General features: G+C 46.1%; 1 protein-coding gene across 7 annotated transcripts in view; it reads left to right on the forward strand.

Moving 5' to 3' along the window:
- Mta3 (metastasis associated 1 family member 3) overlaps positions 1-18,495 on the forward strand; it is a 126,826-nt gene that overhangs the window by 87,972 nt on the left and 20,359 nt on the right. For 5 of the 7 annotated variants that reach the window (XM_052746422.1, XM_052746418.1, XM_052746423.1 and 2 more), the window contains exons 12-15: positions 4,083-4,207; positions 6,759-6,907; positions 7,657-7,879; positions 15,390-15,476. In XM_052746422.1, coding sequence (XP_052602382.1) covers positions 4,083-4,207; positions 6,759-6,907; positions 7,657-7,879; positions 15,390-15,476 — 584 coding nt within the window. The remainder of the gene's footprint in view (positions 1-4,082; positions 4,208-6,758; positions 6,908-7,656; positions 7,880-15,389; positions 15,477-18,495) is intronic. The other 2 variants (XM_052746425.1, XM_052746420.1) reach the window with 1 other exon arrangement.

The raw sequence follows: 18,495 nt of genomic DNA on the forward strand, positions 1-18,495 counted from the left end.
TTAGTGGTTGTGACTGTATTACCCCCAAACCTGAACTTCTTCACTACTGAGCCCTTTACGAGAAAAGTTTTCTACATCCTGATTTAAGTGATCCTTGGAGAACAAGCAATTTCTAATCATACTCATTTAAAAAAAAAAAATGTGCATCCTATGCATTGTTTGAAAATAAGCTGAGTTATGGAGTTGTATGTAAATCTGAGTCCTTCAGTGAATTTCCAAGTTAATTCTGAAATAGAATGTTGTTGTTTTTTAATAGAATTCTCTTTCTCTGTCCTGCTTTGAGCCTGGCAGTGTCCTACAGTCTCCGACAGTGAAAGCCTTGTGTTGGTACTGGGGGTAGAAGGTTTACAAGGTGGGCTGCCCCCTGAGGCATACGGTACAGACCGTGTGTGCTGAGAACAGTGACCAAGAAGATAGCTTTGAGGGGTGAGGGGTGAGTAGTCTCTGAGGTGGTATGGGTGGACTCTGCTGTCGGCAGAGGTACTCAACAGCCAATGCTGTTTATAGTCTAGTGATGTCCTGAGCTGGGACAGGGCTGGGCAGAGTTGAGGAGCCCAGAGAAAGATGGCATGGCAGTGTGGGAAGAGTAGCCAGCCAGCCATGGGGGGAGGGCAGGCAGTATGGGGTGCCCATCACATGAAGTGTGGAGGAAGGTGTATCATGGTCTTGAAAAAGATCGCAGGTTGCATTTGGAACGTGGATCCCGGAAGCAGTAACGTATCTGTGAGGAGACCAGTTATAGGTTCTCAGGAGGAGAAGTGACCCAGCTTGACCTTAAAAGGGCTCTGGAAATGATGCTGTGCTAGGAGGTGACTGGCTTTGGCATGCCAAGTTTGAGTCCACCATTAGGTGGATTGTCCTGCCGGTCACTAAGCTCAGAAATGCTGGCGTAGTATTAGGTTAGGCCATTTGGAGTTTGTTCTCTCAAAAAGGGATAGTGGGTATGTGTGCAGCACGTTAAACGTACTGATCTTACCCTCAGGGGAAAGGGTTAGGCTAGAGGCACACTGTGAGCTTCACAGTACACGGCGATCCACTTCAAATCACAGGTTCAATCTCTGAGGGAGAGTAACCAGAAAGGGACTTTGCAGGGATAAATTCAGTGTTTATAGAGCAAATAGTGTCTCACAGCTGCAAATGGCTGGCCCAGTGAGTCGTGGGAGCTGAGAGGCAGGGTGTGTTTCAAGGAGGAAGCGAGATGAGCATTGCGGGATGCTGGTGAAGTGTGACCAGGAAGTCAGTGATGTGGAAGTCACTGTGATGTTGTGGGGTGGCGGAAACGGCTCACAGAGACAAACTAATGGCAGAGGGAGAAGCTATCCAATGGGAAAAGATCACAACTAAATATCTGAGCCTAAGAAGAGCCAGTGTTGGGGTGGAGAGCTGGCTCAGTGGTTCAGAGCACTGACTGTGCTTGCAGAAGACCTGGGTTTGATTCCCAGCACCCACATGGTGCCTCACAACCATGACTCCCACTATGTGTAAACAGTAATTTGAGGGGGGTCCAGGGAGGAGAATGATATGTCCAAAATGCTCCAGGAGGCCAGAGATGGTGGGAAGCCGGAGCATAGATGAGGGAGGGTGGATCAAAGGAAGGGCCGTTTGATGGAGTGTCTCCATAAGCATTTCTTGGGGCCCTTGGTTTAGTCTTTGGGTGGCTATCCTCAGGGATACTCAGGTCTGCAGTAGTCACTGTGATTCCAAACAGTGGCTTGCTCGGTCAGGCGGTTTCCTGGGCCAGTCTGCACAGCTAACTGTGTTTGTGATCCCTGTCCTCTTCCGGGCACCTCAACCGAAGACAGCTTCAGCTCTTCATCCTCTGTAGCTAGAGTTTTCCTGCCTGGCCCACAGTCAGGACAAATCTCTGTCACCCACCAGTCCCATAGCCGCTCAGACCCAACCAAGTAAACACAGAGACTTATATTGGTTACAAACTGTATGGCCGTGGCAGGCTTCTTGCTAACTGTTCTTACAGCTTAAATTAATCCATTTCCATTAATCTATACCTTGCCACGAGGCTCGTGGCTTACCGGCATCTTCACATGCTGCTTGTTATGGCGGTGGCTGGCAGTCTCTCCCTCCGCCTTCCTGTTCTCTCAATTCTTCTCCCTGTTAGTCCCGCCTATACCTCCTGCCTGGCCACTGGCCAATCAGTGTTTTATTTATTGACCAATCAGAGCAATTTGACATACAGACCATCCCACAGCAGTCCTCTTAGATTTATTTATGTATTTTATGTGTATAAGCATTTTTCTCACCTGTATGTCTGTGTATCGTGTGTGTGCCTGGGGTCCAGGGAGGTCAGAAGAGGGCATCAGGTGCCCTGGAACTGGAGTTATGAATGGTTGTGAGCCACCACGGGGGTGCTAGGAATCAAACGCAGGTCCTCTGCAAGAGCAGCAAGTGCTCCTAACTGCTGAGCCCTCTCTCCAGGCCAGCATGGGCTCTTCTTAGACTCAGATATTGAGCCCTGCATTGAAATGCTAAGTTTCCATATTTCTGGGGAACTTTTGGCCTGAATTCAAGTAGTGGGAGCATCGCTTCAACTGCTCCACGGCGGATTTCTCTTCATTTGGAAATGTTACACCTCTGTGGGGACTTTAGTGTCTCTGAACCACTTCTTTTCTTGTTTGAGACATGGTCTCTCTCGACATAGCCCTGACTGTCCTAGAACTCACTGTGTAGACCAGGCTGGCCTGGAACTCACAGAGATCTGCCTGCCTCTGCCTCCTCCTCTGAGTGCTGGGATTAAAGACGTGCGCCACCATGCTTGGCCCGGCTTCTTTTCTTTGTGTTCTAAAGAACAAAATTAAACAACAACAACGAAACCCTTCTGTTTCATTCATTCATTCATTCATTCATTCATTCATTCATTCATTCATTCGAGTCAGCGTCTCACTGTGTAACCGAGATGAAAGGTCCTCCCTAAGGAAGCCCTTGTGTGGCAGCTCTCTGTTTACTAGTCCTTGAATCGGTATTTGCTAAATGATGTGCCCTGTGCATGCAGCCGTGCAGTGTCCGCGGGCACGGCTCTAAGCAGGGAACCAGCCTGCTGTCCGCTGTGTTTACACAGTAAGTGCCGTGATATGTCTGGGCTATGCATTTCAAAGGGTTATGGCTGTGCTGACTCGGTCTCTGACGAGTTTGCATCTAGTCTTATCGGGGTCTGATCAGTTTGCAGTTAGCCTTCCGACTTCTGTCTTGTCTTCCTCCGAAAAGTGTTCTCTTAAATAGAAGGGGGGTGGACCCCAAGGTGTCCTCGTTTTCAGTGCTAATCTGCCTCATAAAACTCCAAACGTAATAGGAGTTTTTATCTTGAGCCTAGGACAGGCGCCCCTCCGCTGAGGGTGGAGGGTGGCCCCGCATGGCTCAGCCACATCTGTGCTTCACCCCACCCCCCCTCTGGTGCGCTGCAGAAGCCACAGCGTCACCCCCACCAGGAGCGGGGCCAGGGCTTCCCCAGTCACACAGCACTACCTCTAGCTTAGTTCATTCAACCCAAAAGTTATTTTCTCAGGAAGATTTATGATGAGGGTGAAGCCAGTGACTCCTGTCTTCACAGTGCGCTATGAAGAAATGGCCCTGGTGTGGACACAGGAGATGCCGCCTTTACCTTAGAGTGCCCGGCACTGTGGCTGTTTATAGCTTTATTTGATATCAATGAGTGCCTTGGTTTTATTTCATTTTATTTATTTTTTTTATCACTCCACCCGATACACCCTCTCGTGTAAGTTGCTGGGGTCATGTGTGCCCATGCATTTCAGGGTGTTGTGTGTGTGTTTGTTATTGTTGTTTTTGTTGCTGTTATTTTTTAGGTTAGTGTACAAAGTCCCGAGCTCCTCCATCCCGGCGTCTGTCCGTGTCTGTCATTATGCTTCACTCTCTTTGTCCTCTTCCGCTGCCTGCCATCCTCGGGTTCCTCTTAGCACTCTGCTCTTGCCAGCCTGTCTCTTCTCTAAATGTAATAAGAATTTGTTTGTATTTTAGGGAGGGTAAATTAGCAGGGGGGGTACTAATTTTTTTTTTTTTTTGCCTCGTCCTACAAATCATTTTTATCATTTCACTTTACGTCTCATTGAAAGCAGCAAACCAAATCCCAACCAAATATCCACCAGCAATGGCAAGTCCGGCACTGTGAATGGAGCTGTGGGGACCACGTTCCAGCCCCAGAACACCCTCTCAGGGCGAGCCTGTGAGAGCTGCTATGGTGAGTTTGCTCAGAGGCTGTGCCTGCTTCAGTGTGGGGAGCCGTCCTCCACTGGGGGTGGGGGTGGGGGGGGGGCTGGCCAGAAGCTTCTAGAAAGCATGTCACTGCTGCACAGAGGCAGGCGGTGTCTCCTCAGAGTGTCCCTCCCGGTCTCCCGCTGGGAGCAAAGGGGCATTCATTCGCTGAGTCCTCTTGCACCACGCAGGTGAGGTGGGTGTGCATTTGCTCTGGCTTCCTCTGCGGGCTCGGTGTTTGCTGGCAGGTGTTTTCTTCTTAGCCGTGGGCAGTTATATTAGTTTAGCCCAAACCATGGTACTGTGATACATACCAAATCCCCTTTGGGAGTTCCTCAGTGTCCTCTGGCAAATTAAATGTGCTTGATACTTCCTTAGGAGAGGCAGGTGTGTGCCAAGCCAATGCTACAGCCCTCAGGCTCCCAGGGACCAGTTGGGGAAATGCCATGCTGTGATATTTGCTTTTGGCCTCAGGCCTTGCTCTAGTTATCTCTGCTTGCAGGGTTATTGTGTGTGCCCTGGTGTTATAGGGGTCAGTGATGTGATCTGATGGTAGTTGACACCGTATATGTTTACTTAAAATCTCAACCAACAATAGCTCTCCTCTCTGTTACGCAGCTTTGGTTGGGTTTTTGAGGCAGGGTCTCCTTATGAAGCCAAGGCTGGCCTCTAACTCTCCATCCTCCTGCCTCAGCCTCCTGAGAGTTTGGATCACAGGCATGTACCACCATAGCACAGTGATGTTTCTTCTGTGTGTGCATGTCACTATGTGAGGGTGTGCAGGTGGATGTGGAGGCTAGGGGACAACCTGGGGTGTCCTTATTTGTATTTGAACAAATTTAACTTGGAGGGCTAGAGAGATGGCTCAGTGGTTAAGAGCACACGCTGGTCTTGTGGAGGACCTGAGTTTGGTTCCCAGCACCCACATCAGATGGCTCACAACTGCCTATAACTTTAGCCCCAGGGGATCCAACACCTTTGGCCACCAAGGACACTTGCACTCATATGCACATACATGTAATTAAAATGTTTTAATAAAATCTGTCTTAAAAGTCAACTTTGTTTGTTTTAAGTAGATGAGGAAAAGGGGTAGACTTCTCTTTGAAAGGACTCTTCCAAGAGTGGTATATGATGGCTGGGCAGTGGAGGCCCACGCTTTTAATCCCAGCACTTGGGAGACAGAGGCAGGCGGATCTCTGTGAGTTCGAGGCCATCCTGGTCTACAGAGTGTATTCTAGGTCAGCCAGGACTGTTACACAGAGAAACCCTGTCTCGAAAAACCAAAAGAAAAAAAAAAAGAGTGGCACATGATGAATGTGTGAATTATTCTGAATTCTATAAAGGCAATAAAATGTAAGAGTCGCTCTTTTGGGGTGGGTGGACGTAGGGATCAGACCAAGGGCTCTTGCGTGCCCAGCCCGCGTTCTGCCACCCATCCATCCCCAGCTCTGACTGTCCCTTTGCATGCCGGTTTGTGAGGTATTCCTTAATGGACGCCCTCCTGGGCTAGCTGATTGCTCTGCTCGGATGGTGACGACGTACAGGGGAAGCTTGTCCACAGAGCTAGGGTAATGCTCGGCCTGCGTTTTTAACTACTCCACCATGCTGCCCCCTCCTGTCTCTGGCTCTACCTTGGGAAGCTTTTGGAGGGACAGGGTTAAGCTGCAGAACCTGACACAGGCCGTGTGTCCAGTCAAGCAGTCAGTCAGCTGGAGACAGGCCTTACTAAACTTGACGCCATGTCAGCTGCACGTGCTCACCTGATAGGGATTTCTAGTCTTCGGGCCATTCTGTATTTAAAATAGGGAGAAATTCTAAAGTAAGGTTTTTGTTTCCTGAGTAAGGGAACAACAGGCGGATTTCTGGTTTTATTTGACTCCTGACTTACCAGTGATTTCCCCTTGAGTACCTTATTAATCCTTGCAAGAGCTTCTGAACCATCCGGTTCGGGGGGGGGGGGGGGTTGTTTTGTTTGTTTGTTTGTTTGTTTGTTTTGTTTGTTTGTTTTCCCCCCGAGACAGGGCTTCTCTGTGTAATTTTGGTGCCTGTCCTGGATTTTGCTCTGTAGACCAGGCTGGCCTCGAACTCACAGAGATCCACCTGGCTCTGCCTCCCGAGTGCTGGGATTAAAGGCATGCGCCACTACCGCCCGGCCCGGTTCAGGTTTTAAACAGTGCGGAGGAGCTTAACAATAACATCCTTCGGAAGACTTATTTCTAGACATGAACATAATGAAATCACTTTTAATTAACAAAACAAGATCTCAGCAGCCTAAGGCATAAATCAAGATGTGTCATCTAATAGCTTCTCTTAATACACGTGACAAACACTGACATGTGGCAGAAACAAACGGCTCAGTGTGTTCCGAGTGCTGAAGAATGCCCATGTGCACTGTGTATGCTTCCACGCTTGGCCTCCAGCCTTGGGAAAGAAGAAGACACTGTGTGTAAACTAGCTGTGGCTTCGGGGTGTCTCGGAGGCTTGAGCACCTTGAGAGCACGGAGCTCATAGCATCCCTTTCCCCTCCCTGTCTCTAGCTATACAGTCTCACCAGTGGTATTCCTGGGGCCCACCTAACATGCAGTGTAGACTGTGTGCGACCTGTTGGCTGTATTGGAAAAAGTATGGCGGTCTGAAAATGCCCACCCAGTCAGAAGAACAGAAGTCTCCCAGCCCTACTGCAGAGGTACGTGAGCGCAGTCTTTGCAGGGGGCGGGGAGGAAAGCGCCATGTTTTCCTGTTCCTGGCTTCTTCCTTGGAAACAGGGATGCCGTGCAGTTTACAAATGAACAAAGCTGAGTTTTAGAGCTAAACCCAGCACTGCATACTCAGGGTGGGTGTGAACGTGGGTGCGGAGACAAGGTGGATTTTTTTCAGGTATTCAAAATATTGGTCTTCTGAGATTATTCAAGCAAAAGAATAATGTGTGTGGGAGGCGCTTGCCTCAGCAGAGCGCTTACAAATAGTCTTGGTTTTGAAAACAATTTGTAACCTTTAGATGCTGTCGAAAACATCTTATTACATAAAATAACAAACGGGAATTAAACGTTCTCTTTCCTCGGATGTCGTGGAGGACAAGAAGGGCTCTTGGGTGGATACTAAGTGAAAGATGACCTTAGTAATCCTTATAGATTGAGGATGTCAAGCACCAGTGTCTACCAAAGGGAGACTAGTTAGTCTCTGTCGAGCTGACACCAGCTCCGGACTCCTCAAATAACCCACAGCCCCACCCTGTCAGCTTCTTAATGACGGTGCATGCGAGCTGCCACGCCGTACTCCCGCATTCCTAGCAAACGTGCACGTGCTTTTCCTTCGAGGGGCAGGTTCCCGAGTTACAGTGCTTCCGAGGAGGTTGAACACGGTGGAATCATAGCAAACGGCCGTGTGCTCGGGCGAGTTCTCCTCTGTAAATCCCGTTGTTTTCCGCACTTGCAGGACCCACGCGTGAGAAGCCACCTGTCCCGGCAGGCCATGCAAGGCATGCCGGTCCGGAACACCGGGAGCCCCAAGTCTGCGGTGAAGACCCGCCAAGCTTTCTTCCTCCATACTACATATTTCACAAAAATTGCTCGTCAGGTCTGCAAAAACACCCTGCGGCTGCGGCAGGCAGCGAGACGGCCGTTTGTTGCTATTAATTATGCTGCCATTAGGGCAGAATGTAAGACGCTTTTCAATTCTTAACCTTACACGTTTCCGCTCCTCTCACCATGCTCTCTTTCCCTCGCGCTCTTTCCGTTTGTTCGTTTGCAATAAACATAAGTTCTTGTGTACAGCCTTTGTTTTTTTTTTTTTGTTTTTGTTTTTGTTTTTTAAACATTGTTCTTGTCTGCTGCCATTTATATCATCCCACCCTGAAAGACAACGCTGAAATCCCTGTGAATTTTCAGAGTAGAACTAATCAGGAGGTGGGAGCGGGAGGGACCTTAACCGAAGCACTTTTGCCTCTGTGGGGTAGTGTAAACCCAAAGGTCGGTCTTAGGATAAAACTCCCTAAGGAGACAGCGAGATCCTGTCTTAAGGATTCATGAGGTTTGAGTAAAATTTACTAATTTAGACTAGTCAGTATGTCTTGGCAAGCCTCTTACCTTCCCAGGAACCTTTTACAGTCATCATACAGACGAGAGAAAAGAACGCTTCATAACCAACCCCGTGTTTGTTAGACAGCGTAATAAATGTTAAGTAAATCTCAGAATGGTCTTTAAGAAAACTTCCTGAACGTACACATTTGGAAGAGTCAGCTTTCATTGTGGTTGAGCATCTCTTCGTCCACTTTGGTCTCCATTTCATAGTCATCCATCATCTCGCAGCATCTCTGACTCAGGCTCTTGTTTCCAACACGTTTCAGTCTTGCTTATGTTTCTGTTGCTGTTGTTAGAACAAAGGTTATCTCCCTGACCTGGGATCTCTTCTCTTATTGCCACATATCTGAAAACGTACACATGATGTGTGTTAGCTGTGGAGTCATACTTGGCTGGTAGAGCCATGCAATGTCTCCCTAAAGGATTTAAAAAAAATGGCTGTTGGCTTCACAGGTAGGAAAATCTTAAAGCTATTCAGGTGCTTTTTCTATGAAATAAAAAATTGGTTATGAAACAGGGTGTGTTGGCACTTGTGTGCCTGTAACCCCGGGCAAGTAGGGGCGGGAGTATCAGTAGTTCAAAGTCATCCTCGGCAACATAGGGAATTCAAGACCAGCCTAAGTGACATGAGACCTTGTCTCAAAAAACCAAAAGCATAAAGGCATATTATTACGAGATGTCCACTTTGATTTGAAGAGGATGCCCATAAAAGGAATGACTGGAAAATAACTTCTTATTTCCAAAGATAATTTTCAACAGAAAGTTGAAAGATTTTTAAGCTTAAAGGTAAAAAGCCCATAAGAAGAGTGAGCACTCAGTCTCCCACGTGGAGGGAATCCGTGGTGTTATGTCCTGTATGTTTGAAAATTTAGGCTTGCCTTTGGTTCTGTCCTGACATTTATGAGTTCAGAGAATTGGTTTTTTCTCTCATTTTAAGGGACTGGAAATTAAATATATCCACCCAAACTGTTTAGCTGATTTTAAGCACATCTTATTTCTATATAATTTCTTGAAGGGGGTAATTTAAACGCGTGAGACAGGAAATGAACGGAATTTGCTCCTCATAGTTGGCCGGGGTCCAGTGTCATCTTCATTTCTGATGAATGGAGGAGAAGCCGCCAGTGATAACTGGCCGCAGTGAGGCCGCTTCTGCCTTTGGCTCGTGGTTGATTCTCAGTGTGTTTGCACATCAGCTTTGCTCCGATCATTCTTGAATGAACTGTGTTTTTGTGTCAGTCCATTCTAATCTCCTGTCCATTGAAGGTCTATGCTCCTAAAAATAGATTTAAAGTGTCTATATTCTGCTTGTTCAAGTACATGGAAAATAATAATGAAAGAACAGTCGTTTGCTGTGATGAAATTCCAAACAAACAAACAAAAAAGAACTTTATTATTTTCTTCTATTTTGTGTTTATCTTTATCAAAGTACACAGAGAATCACACTTTTAAAACAGTTTTACCTTACGACTTGAAATTTCAGTGTTGCTCACCATGTACTTCCTGAATGCTTTTCCTAGCATCTAATTGATTTTTATGTCACCTCTTCATGGCTATCTGTACTCTGTTATAACCTCTTCAGTAGGTGTTTTTATCTCAACTCTGTAGTGTGATGAACTGTGAGTAACCCTGATCCATTGGAAATGAATAGCCGTGTGTGTGTGTGTGTGTGTGTGTGTGTGTGTGTGTGTGTGTGTGGTGTCTGTATTGTGTGGGCATGTGTGTGGTATGTATGTGTATCTGTATTGTATGGGCATGTGTGTGTCTCTGTGAGTGTGTATGTGTATATGTGTGTGTGTGTGTGTGAGTGTGTCTGTATGTGTAAATGTGTGTGTATGTGTGTTTATGTGTGTGTGCATGTGCATGTGTTTTCCCCATAAGTTTTCCTTGGTTTCTCCAAGGCAGTGTTCTAAAGCACAAGGGTCACTGATACAGTCCTGATGTACTTTCAGATAGGATGGAAGCTTGTAATTCTAAAGGTACTGAAGAATAGAGCTGCGATGAATACATGTGGAATAACCAATAGTGTTGAAAAGGAAAGCAGCTCCCTCTGCACAGCACCGTAGCCCATGTTGCCGGGGCTTCAGGGCATTAGGATGCAGAAGAGGGAAGCTGCTGAGCTTGCAGGGCCTGGGTAGCAGGGTCCATCACCTAAGAGCCTGTCTCAGTAGGTAATCCCTATTTTAAGCGGGCATTTTTGATTGGGTAAGGGAATACTCATCAGCCTTTTCTTTTCATCAAGGAACATGCACCAAGGTTTGCAATATTGTAAATGGGATTTTGCAAGAAGTAATAGTCGCTGTGGGAGGGTTAAGTGGGAGGCAGGGGAAAATGGGGTGAGACTTATTCCATTGTTCATCTATTATGGAATGTATTTCCTATTAAATAAATAAACCTCCCAGCAGGTGTCTGTGATCTCAGAACTCAGGAGGCAGAGGCAGGAGGATTGCTACTCCTTTGAGGCCAGCCTGGGCTACATAGTGACCCTATCTCAAAACAAAAACACAAGTATATAGAATACATATGCACATACCAAAACTATTTTAAAACCTGAGACAGGAGTATCGACACTTGACATTCAGAATCCTCACACTGAAGCTAACTTAAGGGTCATCAGCAGCATTTCAGAGACATGGCTGCACTCTAGAAGAGCACGTCCTGGTCACTTGCCTGTCACCTTGTTAGCTTGCAGAGATGAGTAAGTTCTGAGTTCTTACACCGGCTGCAATTCCATCATGAAGTTACTTTGTGTCTCTTGAAGAGGTTTTTTTTTCTGTTTGAAGATGTGAATTCAACTTTGAAAGCATCTAAGACCCCATTTCTTTTTCTTTTTCTTTTTTCATTTTTGGTTTTTCGAGACAGGGTTTCTCAGTGTTGTTTTGGTGCCTGTCCTGGATCTCGCTCTGTAGACCAGACTGGCCTCGAACTCACAGAGATCTGCCTGGCTCTGCCTCCCGAATGCTGGGATCACAGGCATGCGCCAACGCTGCCTGGCTCAGACCCCATTTCTTGAGATATTTGTCACATGGGGAGGGTTTTTTGGAGTTTTTGTTTGTTTGTTTGTTTTACAGTTAGCAATTGCTCAAACTTTCCTGAATTTCCAAGCTCCAAAGCAGCAGGAGAGAACTATCTAGGCCTGATCCTCTTCCAATTTTTGGTAGTGTTTGCCTTTAATCGGAATTTGTTCTTGAATGGTTACTTAAATTTTAAACTTACTTATGTGTATGAGTGTTTGGCCTGTGTGCATGTATGTGTACCACATGTATGTCTGACACATGGAAGTCAAAAGAAGGGGTCAGATCCCCAGGACCTAGAGGTACAGAAGGTTTTGAGCAACAGTGTGGGTTCTGGAAACCAAACCTAGGTCCTCTGCAAGAGTAACAAGTGCTTGTAACTGCTATGCTGTCTCTCTGGCCCTTAAAATGTTTTTCTTTGTGAGCGATGCATTGGTTCCAAATCACATAACCTTTTTCCTTCTTGATGTGTTCTTCAGATGTAACCACTGTCACATTGCATTTTGATTTTTAATATCCGTTACCCAGTTGTCTTCTGAAAACCCAGTTTATATTCTCAACGACTGTCTTGAGTGAATGAATGCCCAGCTCTCAAGAACTTTGGCAGAGAGGTTACCCAGCTTTGACCCCCTCAGCCAGGCGGTACATGAGGCAGGCAGAGCTACTAGCTTCCATTTTGCATTGCTGGTGACTTAGAAAATCACTGCAAGGATTTGAAGGCAGTGTGTATTTCCTGTCAACTGTTTTTGCCCTTTCGTTCTCTATTAGCCGTCTTCCTGGTGCGTGGAAACTTTGGTCTTAGCGAGGTCACTTCGAGATCTGTGATGCACATACTCCCCCCTCCCATTTTGTCTTTGACTTTGTCTGTGTTGTATTTTCCAAACGTCATTATTTTGTGTGCGTGACATAGTCTCGATGTGGACCAGGCCGGCCTCGAACTCACAAAGATCTACTTGCTTCTGCCTCAAAAGGGCTGGTATTAAAGTGCCACCGCACCCAGCTAAATGTTTCAGTCAAAACCTGTTTTATAGAACCTGAGTCCTGTGTTTAAGCAAATTCTGTGGATGGTTTTATTGGACAGAGATCTTGAAAGCCCACATCATACATATGTATATTATTAATTTTGCTCTGTGTGTGTGTGGTTATTCATGTAGAGAGTGAGGTGCAGGCACACACAGAACATATCTGTGGAGGTCATAGGACAGTCTTCAGCTGTCAGCCCTTGCCTATCTCATTTGAGACAGCGTTTCATAAACCAGGCTGACCTTGGAGCGCCCGGAGATTCCCCTGCCTTTATCTCCCATCTCCCCCTCGGGGCACGCTTGGATTACAGAATCGAAATTTCAGGGTATCATACTTGGGGCTCAAGCACTCTTACCCACTGAACCATCTTCCCAGCCCTTGTTTATGCGTTTTAGTTAATCCATTTTGCAGCTTTTCTTTTTCTATTATTATTATTATTATTATTTTGGTTTTTCAAGACAGGGTTTCTCTGTGTTGTTTTGGTACCTGTCCTGGATCTTGCTCTGTAGACCAGGCTGGCCTCGAACTCACAGAGATCCACCTGGCTCTGCCTCCCGAGTGCTGGGATTAAAGGCGTGCGCTGCCGCCGCCTGGCTGCAGCTTTTCTATTTTATAATCTCCCTCCACCCCCAGTATTTCCAAAACATTAGAGAAAGGGTCAAAAACTGTCATGAAAGTATTGATAATTTTATATGTTTACCTCAAAGGAATATAGGTTCTGCTGTAGGAATCTAAAGAAATGAGCTTGGGGCCCAGTCAGGGACCGAGTGAGATTCTGCCACCGTCTCTGGGCAGTTTTGATTCCCTCTGGCTCCTATGGGCAGCCCTCAGCTGCTTCTTTTCTCCACACACTTGTTATGCCCCCTCTCTGTTGAACTAGAGATGGCGAGTCATTTTGGGGATCAAGGATAGACAAGGGGGCACAAAACTTGGTGTAGCCTGGCCTGTAGACCAGGATTACAGCAATGTGGATCAGATAATCCGGTTTGTGAACATTCCTGTGTTTCTCCTACTGAATGGCTGCTTTTTTTCTCATATTAGAGCAAAGCTAGGTCTACCTTAGCACTTCTTATCCTAATTTTTTTTTTTTGTAATTGACTGATAACTCTCAACACCAACTCATTTTTTAAAAATAGACTTATTTGTGAAATATGGGTCCTGCTAGAGGGCTTTGATCTCCAGAGGGGACTTGTACACTTTCCCTGGGAATACCACATAATTGGTGCTACCAGTGTAAGAAACTAGAGGCAGTTTGCTGTAGTTCAAAGTGAACCCAGTTGGTACGGTGCCGGCGACCATATTTGATGCCTTTGCTGCTTCTTGTCAGAGTGATGGTAATGTCCCGGTGTTTGTCAGTTGTAGCCACGTTGACAGTTTTCCTGGTGTTCTTGCAGACTGAAGGGCAAAGTTTATCTTGTCACTAGGACAATGAAGAATGCCTTTGTGCAAAATGCTGAGGAGTTTACCAAGATGATTCACTCAAGCTCCTTGAATTAACGAAGAAGAAAACAAAAAAAAATGAAAACATTTCCTCTCGTCTCTTTTCCAAACATGACTAGTATTTGAGGCACAGTAGTCCTCTGAAGAAGGAACTTTGGTGTTCATGCTCAGTGGTTTGACCCGTGGTGCAGGATCCGTGCAGGGTTTGGACCATTTCTGATCTTTATTTAGATTGTGTTTCTTAATATGCTTGTTAAAAATGTGCTTAATTCTGCCTTTATCGTCATTATGATTCAGTAACAGGTGAAAAACTTCACAACTTAGCAACTCTTCCAAAGGTGGTCACCTGAGTGAAGGGGAGAAATGGGACCATTTATAGTTGGCAATTGGTTGCATAATAGGTAAACAGTGCTTGGGGAGCTGGCTCAGATTCCTGGTGTTTCCAAGCTACCTGCAGCATGTGCTTTCCCTATTTTAATGTCTTTTTTTTTTTTTAATGCTATTTCCACCATCTGTTTAATAGTTTTTTAAAAAAAAACAAAACACATTTCCTTGATGAAAAAGGACTCGTGCTCATGACAAAGTCAATTTTTAAGTTATTTGAGGTTCCAAATTGAAGAGCTGTGTGTTTTGATGCGACATGCACAGAAGACCTATGGACGGCAAAGTCACCTTCCGTGTGCGCACGCGCCTAAGAGTAGTCTCAGCTCGCAAAAGGAAACAATCCCAGTAGGATCAGAAATCCCGGAGGACGTGTTTGTCCCACATCTGGAGACGGGGCAAAGCATACACAAGCCACTGATGTGCTTGGCTGATTTTTAAAAGTTCCCGTCCACGTTTTCTTTTGTCCCTTCAAGCCGTGTTGTCCTCAGCTCTTCGCTGTGGTAGGGTTACGCTGACCCTTTCCTAATGGCCGCTCCTTTCAAGTATGGTGTTCGTGTTGTATGCTTTACTTCCTCTTCTGAAATATCTCAGGATAGGATGGGAGGGGATGGACGCTTAGTGGCCAGTGTCTGCCCTCAGTGTGACTGACGGATGCTCATAGGGACCTTTAAGACCTCAGCCCAAGGAACAGGATAGTGATAGAACCAAATGACTTTACCAGGCTGCCATCTAATGGAATTGCATTTTGTCAAGATAGGTCAGGGCTTCCCAGAGGGGCCCACGCCAGCTAAGCCGAGGGTGGCTGACCGTGTTGCATCACTACTGTTGTTTGTTGTTGTTTTTCCCAAGCCAGATCTCACATTAGGACTGGCCCCCACCCTGAGTGTACTGTGAGTCTTTTCCTATCGTAATGTAGAAATGTCACAACTAAAAGAAAGCCTGTTTCCGTCACTTTTCAGGTGAGCACACGTGGGGTGTGTGTGTGTGTGTGTGTGACCTGCACCCACACGGCTTTCATGTGAGCGCTGGCCTGAGTCTCTCATTCAGTGTAGGGATCCGAAACTCAAAACAGTTTCCTCCAACCCAGAGGAAGGAGTGGGAACATGTGGGCGGTCTGCATCCCCCCCCCCCCCCCCCCCCCCCGCACCTGCACCTTTTATTTCTGTGGTGTGTGGTAAAGGAAGAAGAAGTCACCTCACTTCTTGTCCCGTGTTTCTCTCTCTCTCCTCAGATGCAGACAGACACGCCGAACTTTCTGGAAGCCCACTGAAAAGCAAAAGCACTAGGAAACCTTTGTCATGTATCATTGGGTATTTAGGTGGGTATCTCCTGACACGGGAAGACCTCAGGGGACACCTTTTATATGGTGTAGACATCTCGTCGCTCCGGGTGCATACCTGTCTGCATTCAAGGCCTTCAGATGGGTGAAACTGGACACCTTTATATGTAGAGTTTTATTTTGGACTAGAAATTTTTATTATCAATGAATAGAGTTAAGTATATATGTCTACTTCTTCTGAAAGTTTGTTGAATTAAAATTTGTATTAACTGTTATAGAGACGGTCTAAGAGAAAAAAAAAAAAAGATGAGTCACCTATGGTGGTTTCTGCCTGTGATCGGAGCACTTGCAGGGCTGGGGCAGGAGGATTGCTCTAAGCTCAAGAGCAGCTTGGGCACCTAGCATGACCCTGTCTGCAAACAAGAACAAAAAAAAGCAAACTAAGAAAGAAGGGAGGGGGCATTTTTAAATTTATTCAATAATGCAGGATGGATATCCTAAACATTTTAATTTTTATTTAGATCCTTATACTATCTCTAATTTACCTTTCCCTTTAAATAGAGGATTGTTGAAAAAACCGAACTAAATTGATTTTTCTGCTTACATTAAGAAAAAAAATCAATTAGTCATAGTGACTCATGCCTGTAATCTCAGCACGAGGCAGAGACTGGAAGACCCATGAGCTCAGGGCCACCTGGGCTACCTAGCAAGACCCTGTCTCAAGAACCCAAAGCAGCCAGGAGTGGTGGCATATGCCTGTATCTTAACATTCTGGAAGTAGAGGCAAGAGGATCAGGAATTCCAGGTCCCCCTTGGCTACATAGTGAGTTCAGGGCCCATTTGGGCTGCACTAGATCCTGCCCCAAACAAAATAAAACCCAAAAGCCAACTTCCCCCTTCAAAACCAAAAGACAAACAAACAGAAAACCATGGTAACAAAAGAACCCCCTGAAGGTGAAGTGTAGATCAGTGGTAGAACACATGCCTAGAGTGCACGATGTCCTGGGTTTGCGTCCCGGCGCCTCAGGTACATGCATGTTACAGTTTTGATGCACTGGCTGGGTTGAAAGGAAGCATTTCTATTGTTTTCTAATATCGATCATGCCATGTGACTCAGAAATCTCCAGAGATTATGGTTCCATTTACATTCTGAAATTTGTAACTAAGAATAGTGTTGAGAATTACTAAGCAATAACATTTTCCCAAAGTTTTAAGATAAACGGAGTAGAAAATAATGAGTTCCCTTCCTGAGGTAAGGAGAGCACATGTTTGGGGATTCCAGTATTTCTTTTTCATTTTCTCAATAAAGGGGAACTACTCTGAGTTGCATTGAACCTTCTTTTGCTGTCAGGAAGACTTATGTGTTTGAAGTCTTCAGACTTTAGCATCTAATCTTCAGAAAATCAAAGGGTAGCCTCGAACTTGATATGCCATCGGACTGAGAAGCCCAGGGCTCCGTCTTTGATGTTACTCTGCTACCTGAGTTCTTGTTTTAGATCTCAGAGGCTAAAGAGCTGGAAGTCTTAGTCTACATAGTGAGTGCCAAGCCAGCCTGGCCTGCAAAATAAAATAAAACAACCATGGAGTACATGTCTAGTCCCAGCACTTGGGAGGATCGGGAGTTCAAGGTCAGCCTCGGTTCCATGAGATCCTGTCTCCAAAAAAGTTAAAGAAGAAAAGCAAGACTTGTTTTCATATCCTCCCACGCATCACGTGGTTATTGGCATGTCCTGGGTAATGAGAATATCTTGAAGGCTGCTGTTGTACTCTCTTCCAGGACCAACGCCTGGAAGCCCCTTCCCACCCGGCAAAGAGTTTAGCATTGCTGAGTAGACCCCCTTCTGTGCTTTGTCCTGTGGGCAAACTTACCCTGTCCCCACCAGATAAGTCCCCACTTTTTTCTCCTCACAGCTGAGCCTTGCCCCATCTCGGTGTGTGCCGGACTCCAGTAGAATATGATCTGGAGGACACCACGTACATAAGACCTTGCTTTCAAGACTTTGAGTCAAGTGGGGGAAATCACACAGTAAAAGCAATCAAACAAAGCATCAGATGTGATAAATGACAGGTTCTAATGTGCACTGGGCACTTGGAGGGAGGACTTGTGTGTGTGTGTGTGTGTGTGTGTGTGTGTGTGTGTGTGTGTGTGTGTGGTGAGGGAGTCCGGGAATTGAGCCCAGACCTCATGCATGACAGGCAATGCTGTACCACCGCCCTGGGAGTGCTGATCTCAATAGAGTGCCAGGTCGGCCGCCTTGGCGACAGTGGTAGTTTATCTTAGCCTTGACAGTTTTGTAGGTTTTGAATGGATGAAAAAAAAATAGAAACAAAATTCTCACACCTCACAAGGTTTAAAGAACTAGAGAGACGGAGGCTTCCTTGCATCCATGGTTAAGGAAAGTCATTGTCTGCCTTAGGGTAAAGTAAGGCTGGTGAACCATCCGTACATACCATGTTGGAAGACAGCCTTAGTTTTAGATGGTACTGCCAAGCCATACCTAAATTTTAATGATCATAAGGTTTTGATCAGACCAAGTCATATAGTTGTTCTAACAGTCTGAGTGGCTTTTCCTAAATTCCCACAAATCTGCCTGTTTTGGCCCTCATGTTGGACAGGCGAGAAGACGGGCTGGTTTGAGCGTAGTTGATGAACTAGGGGACAGCTCTGAGGATCGGCAAATGGGTGAGGCTCTGGAGCAAAGGTATTCATACTAAGAATAGCCGGAGGTCTTCAAATCCACTTCCTGTGATGTTGCAGTTTCTGCATGTCTCTGTAAAGAACTAGTGGTACTGGGTTATGTGGCTTGCAGTAAAGACCCCTAACCACACACCATGCGCACAGACACTTTGCCTTGGGCAAAGTGTGCCATCTCCGTTTTGACTATGGTGTTTGTTTGACCTTCCGTTTCAAATTTCATCCGTTATGGAAATATTCTGGCCTAAGAGTATTCGATGCTGGTCCCAGACCTGCTGGCTTACAGCCGGAGGAGGAATTTGATTTTTCAGAGTGCTCACACACCAGATGTGCTGCCGCTTGCTCCCGGTGGACGGAGCGCAG

Source organism: Peromyscus californicus, unplaced genomic scaffold (genome assembly GCF_007827085.1).
Source record: "Peromyscus californicus insignis strain IS unplaced genomic scaffold, ASM782708v3 Scaffold_1__1_contigs__length_55948999, whole genome shotgun sequence".
NCBI classification, from domain to species: Eukaryota; Metazoa; Chordata; class Mammalia; order Rodentia; family Cricetidae; genus Peromyscus; species Peromyscus californicus.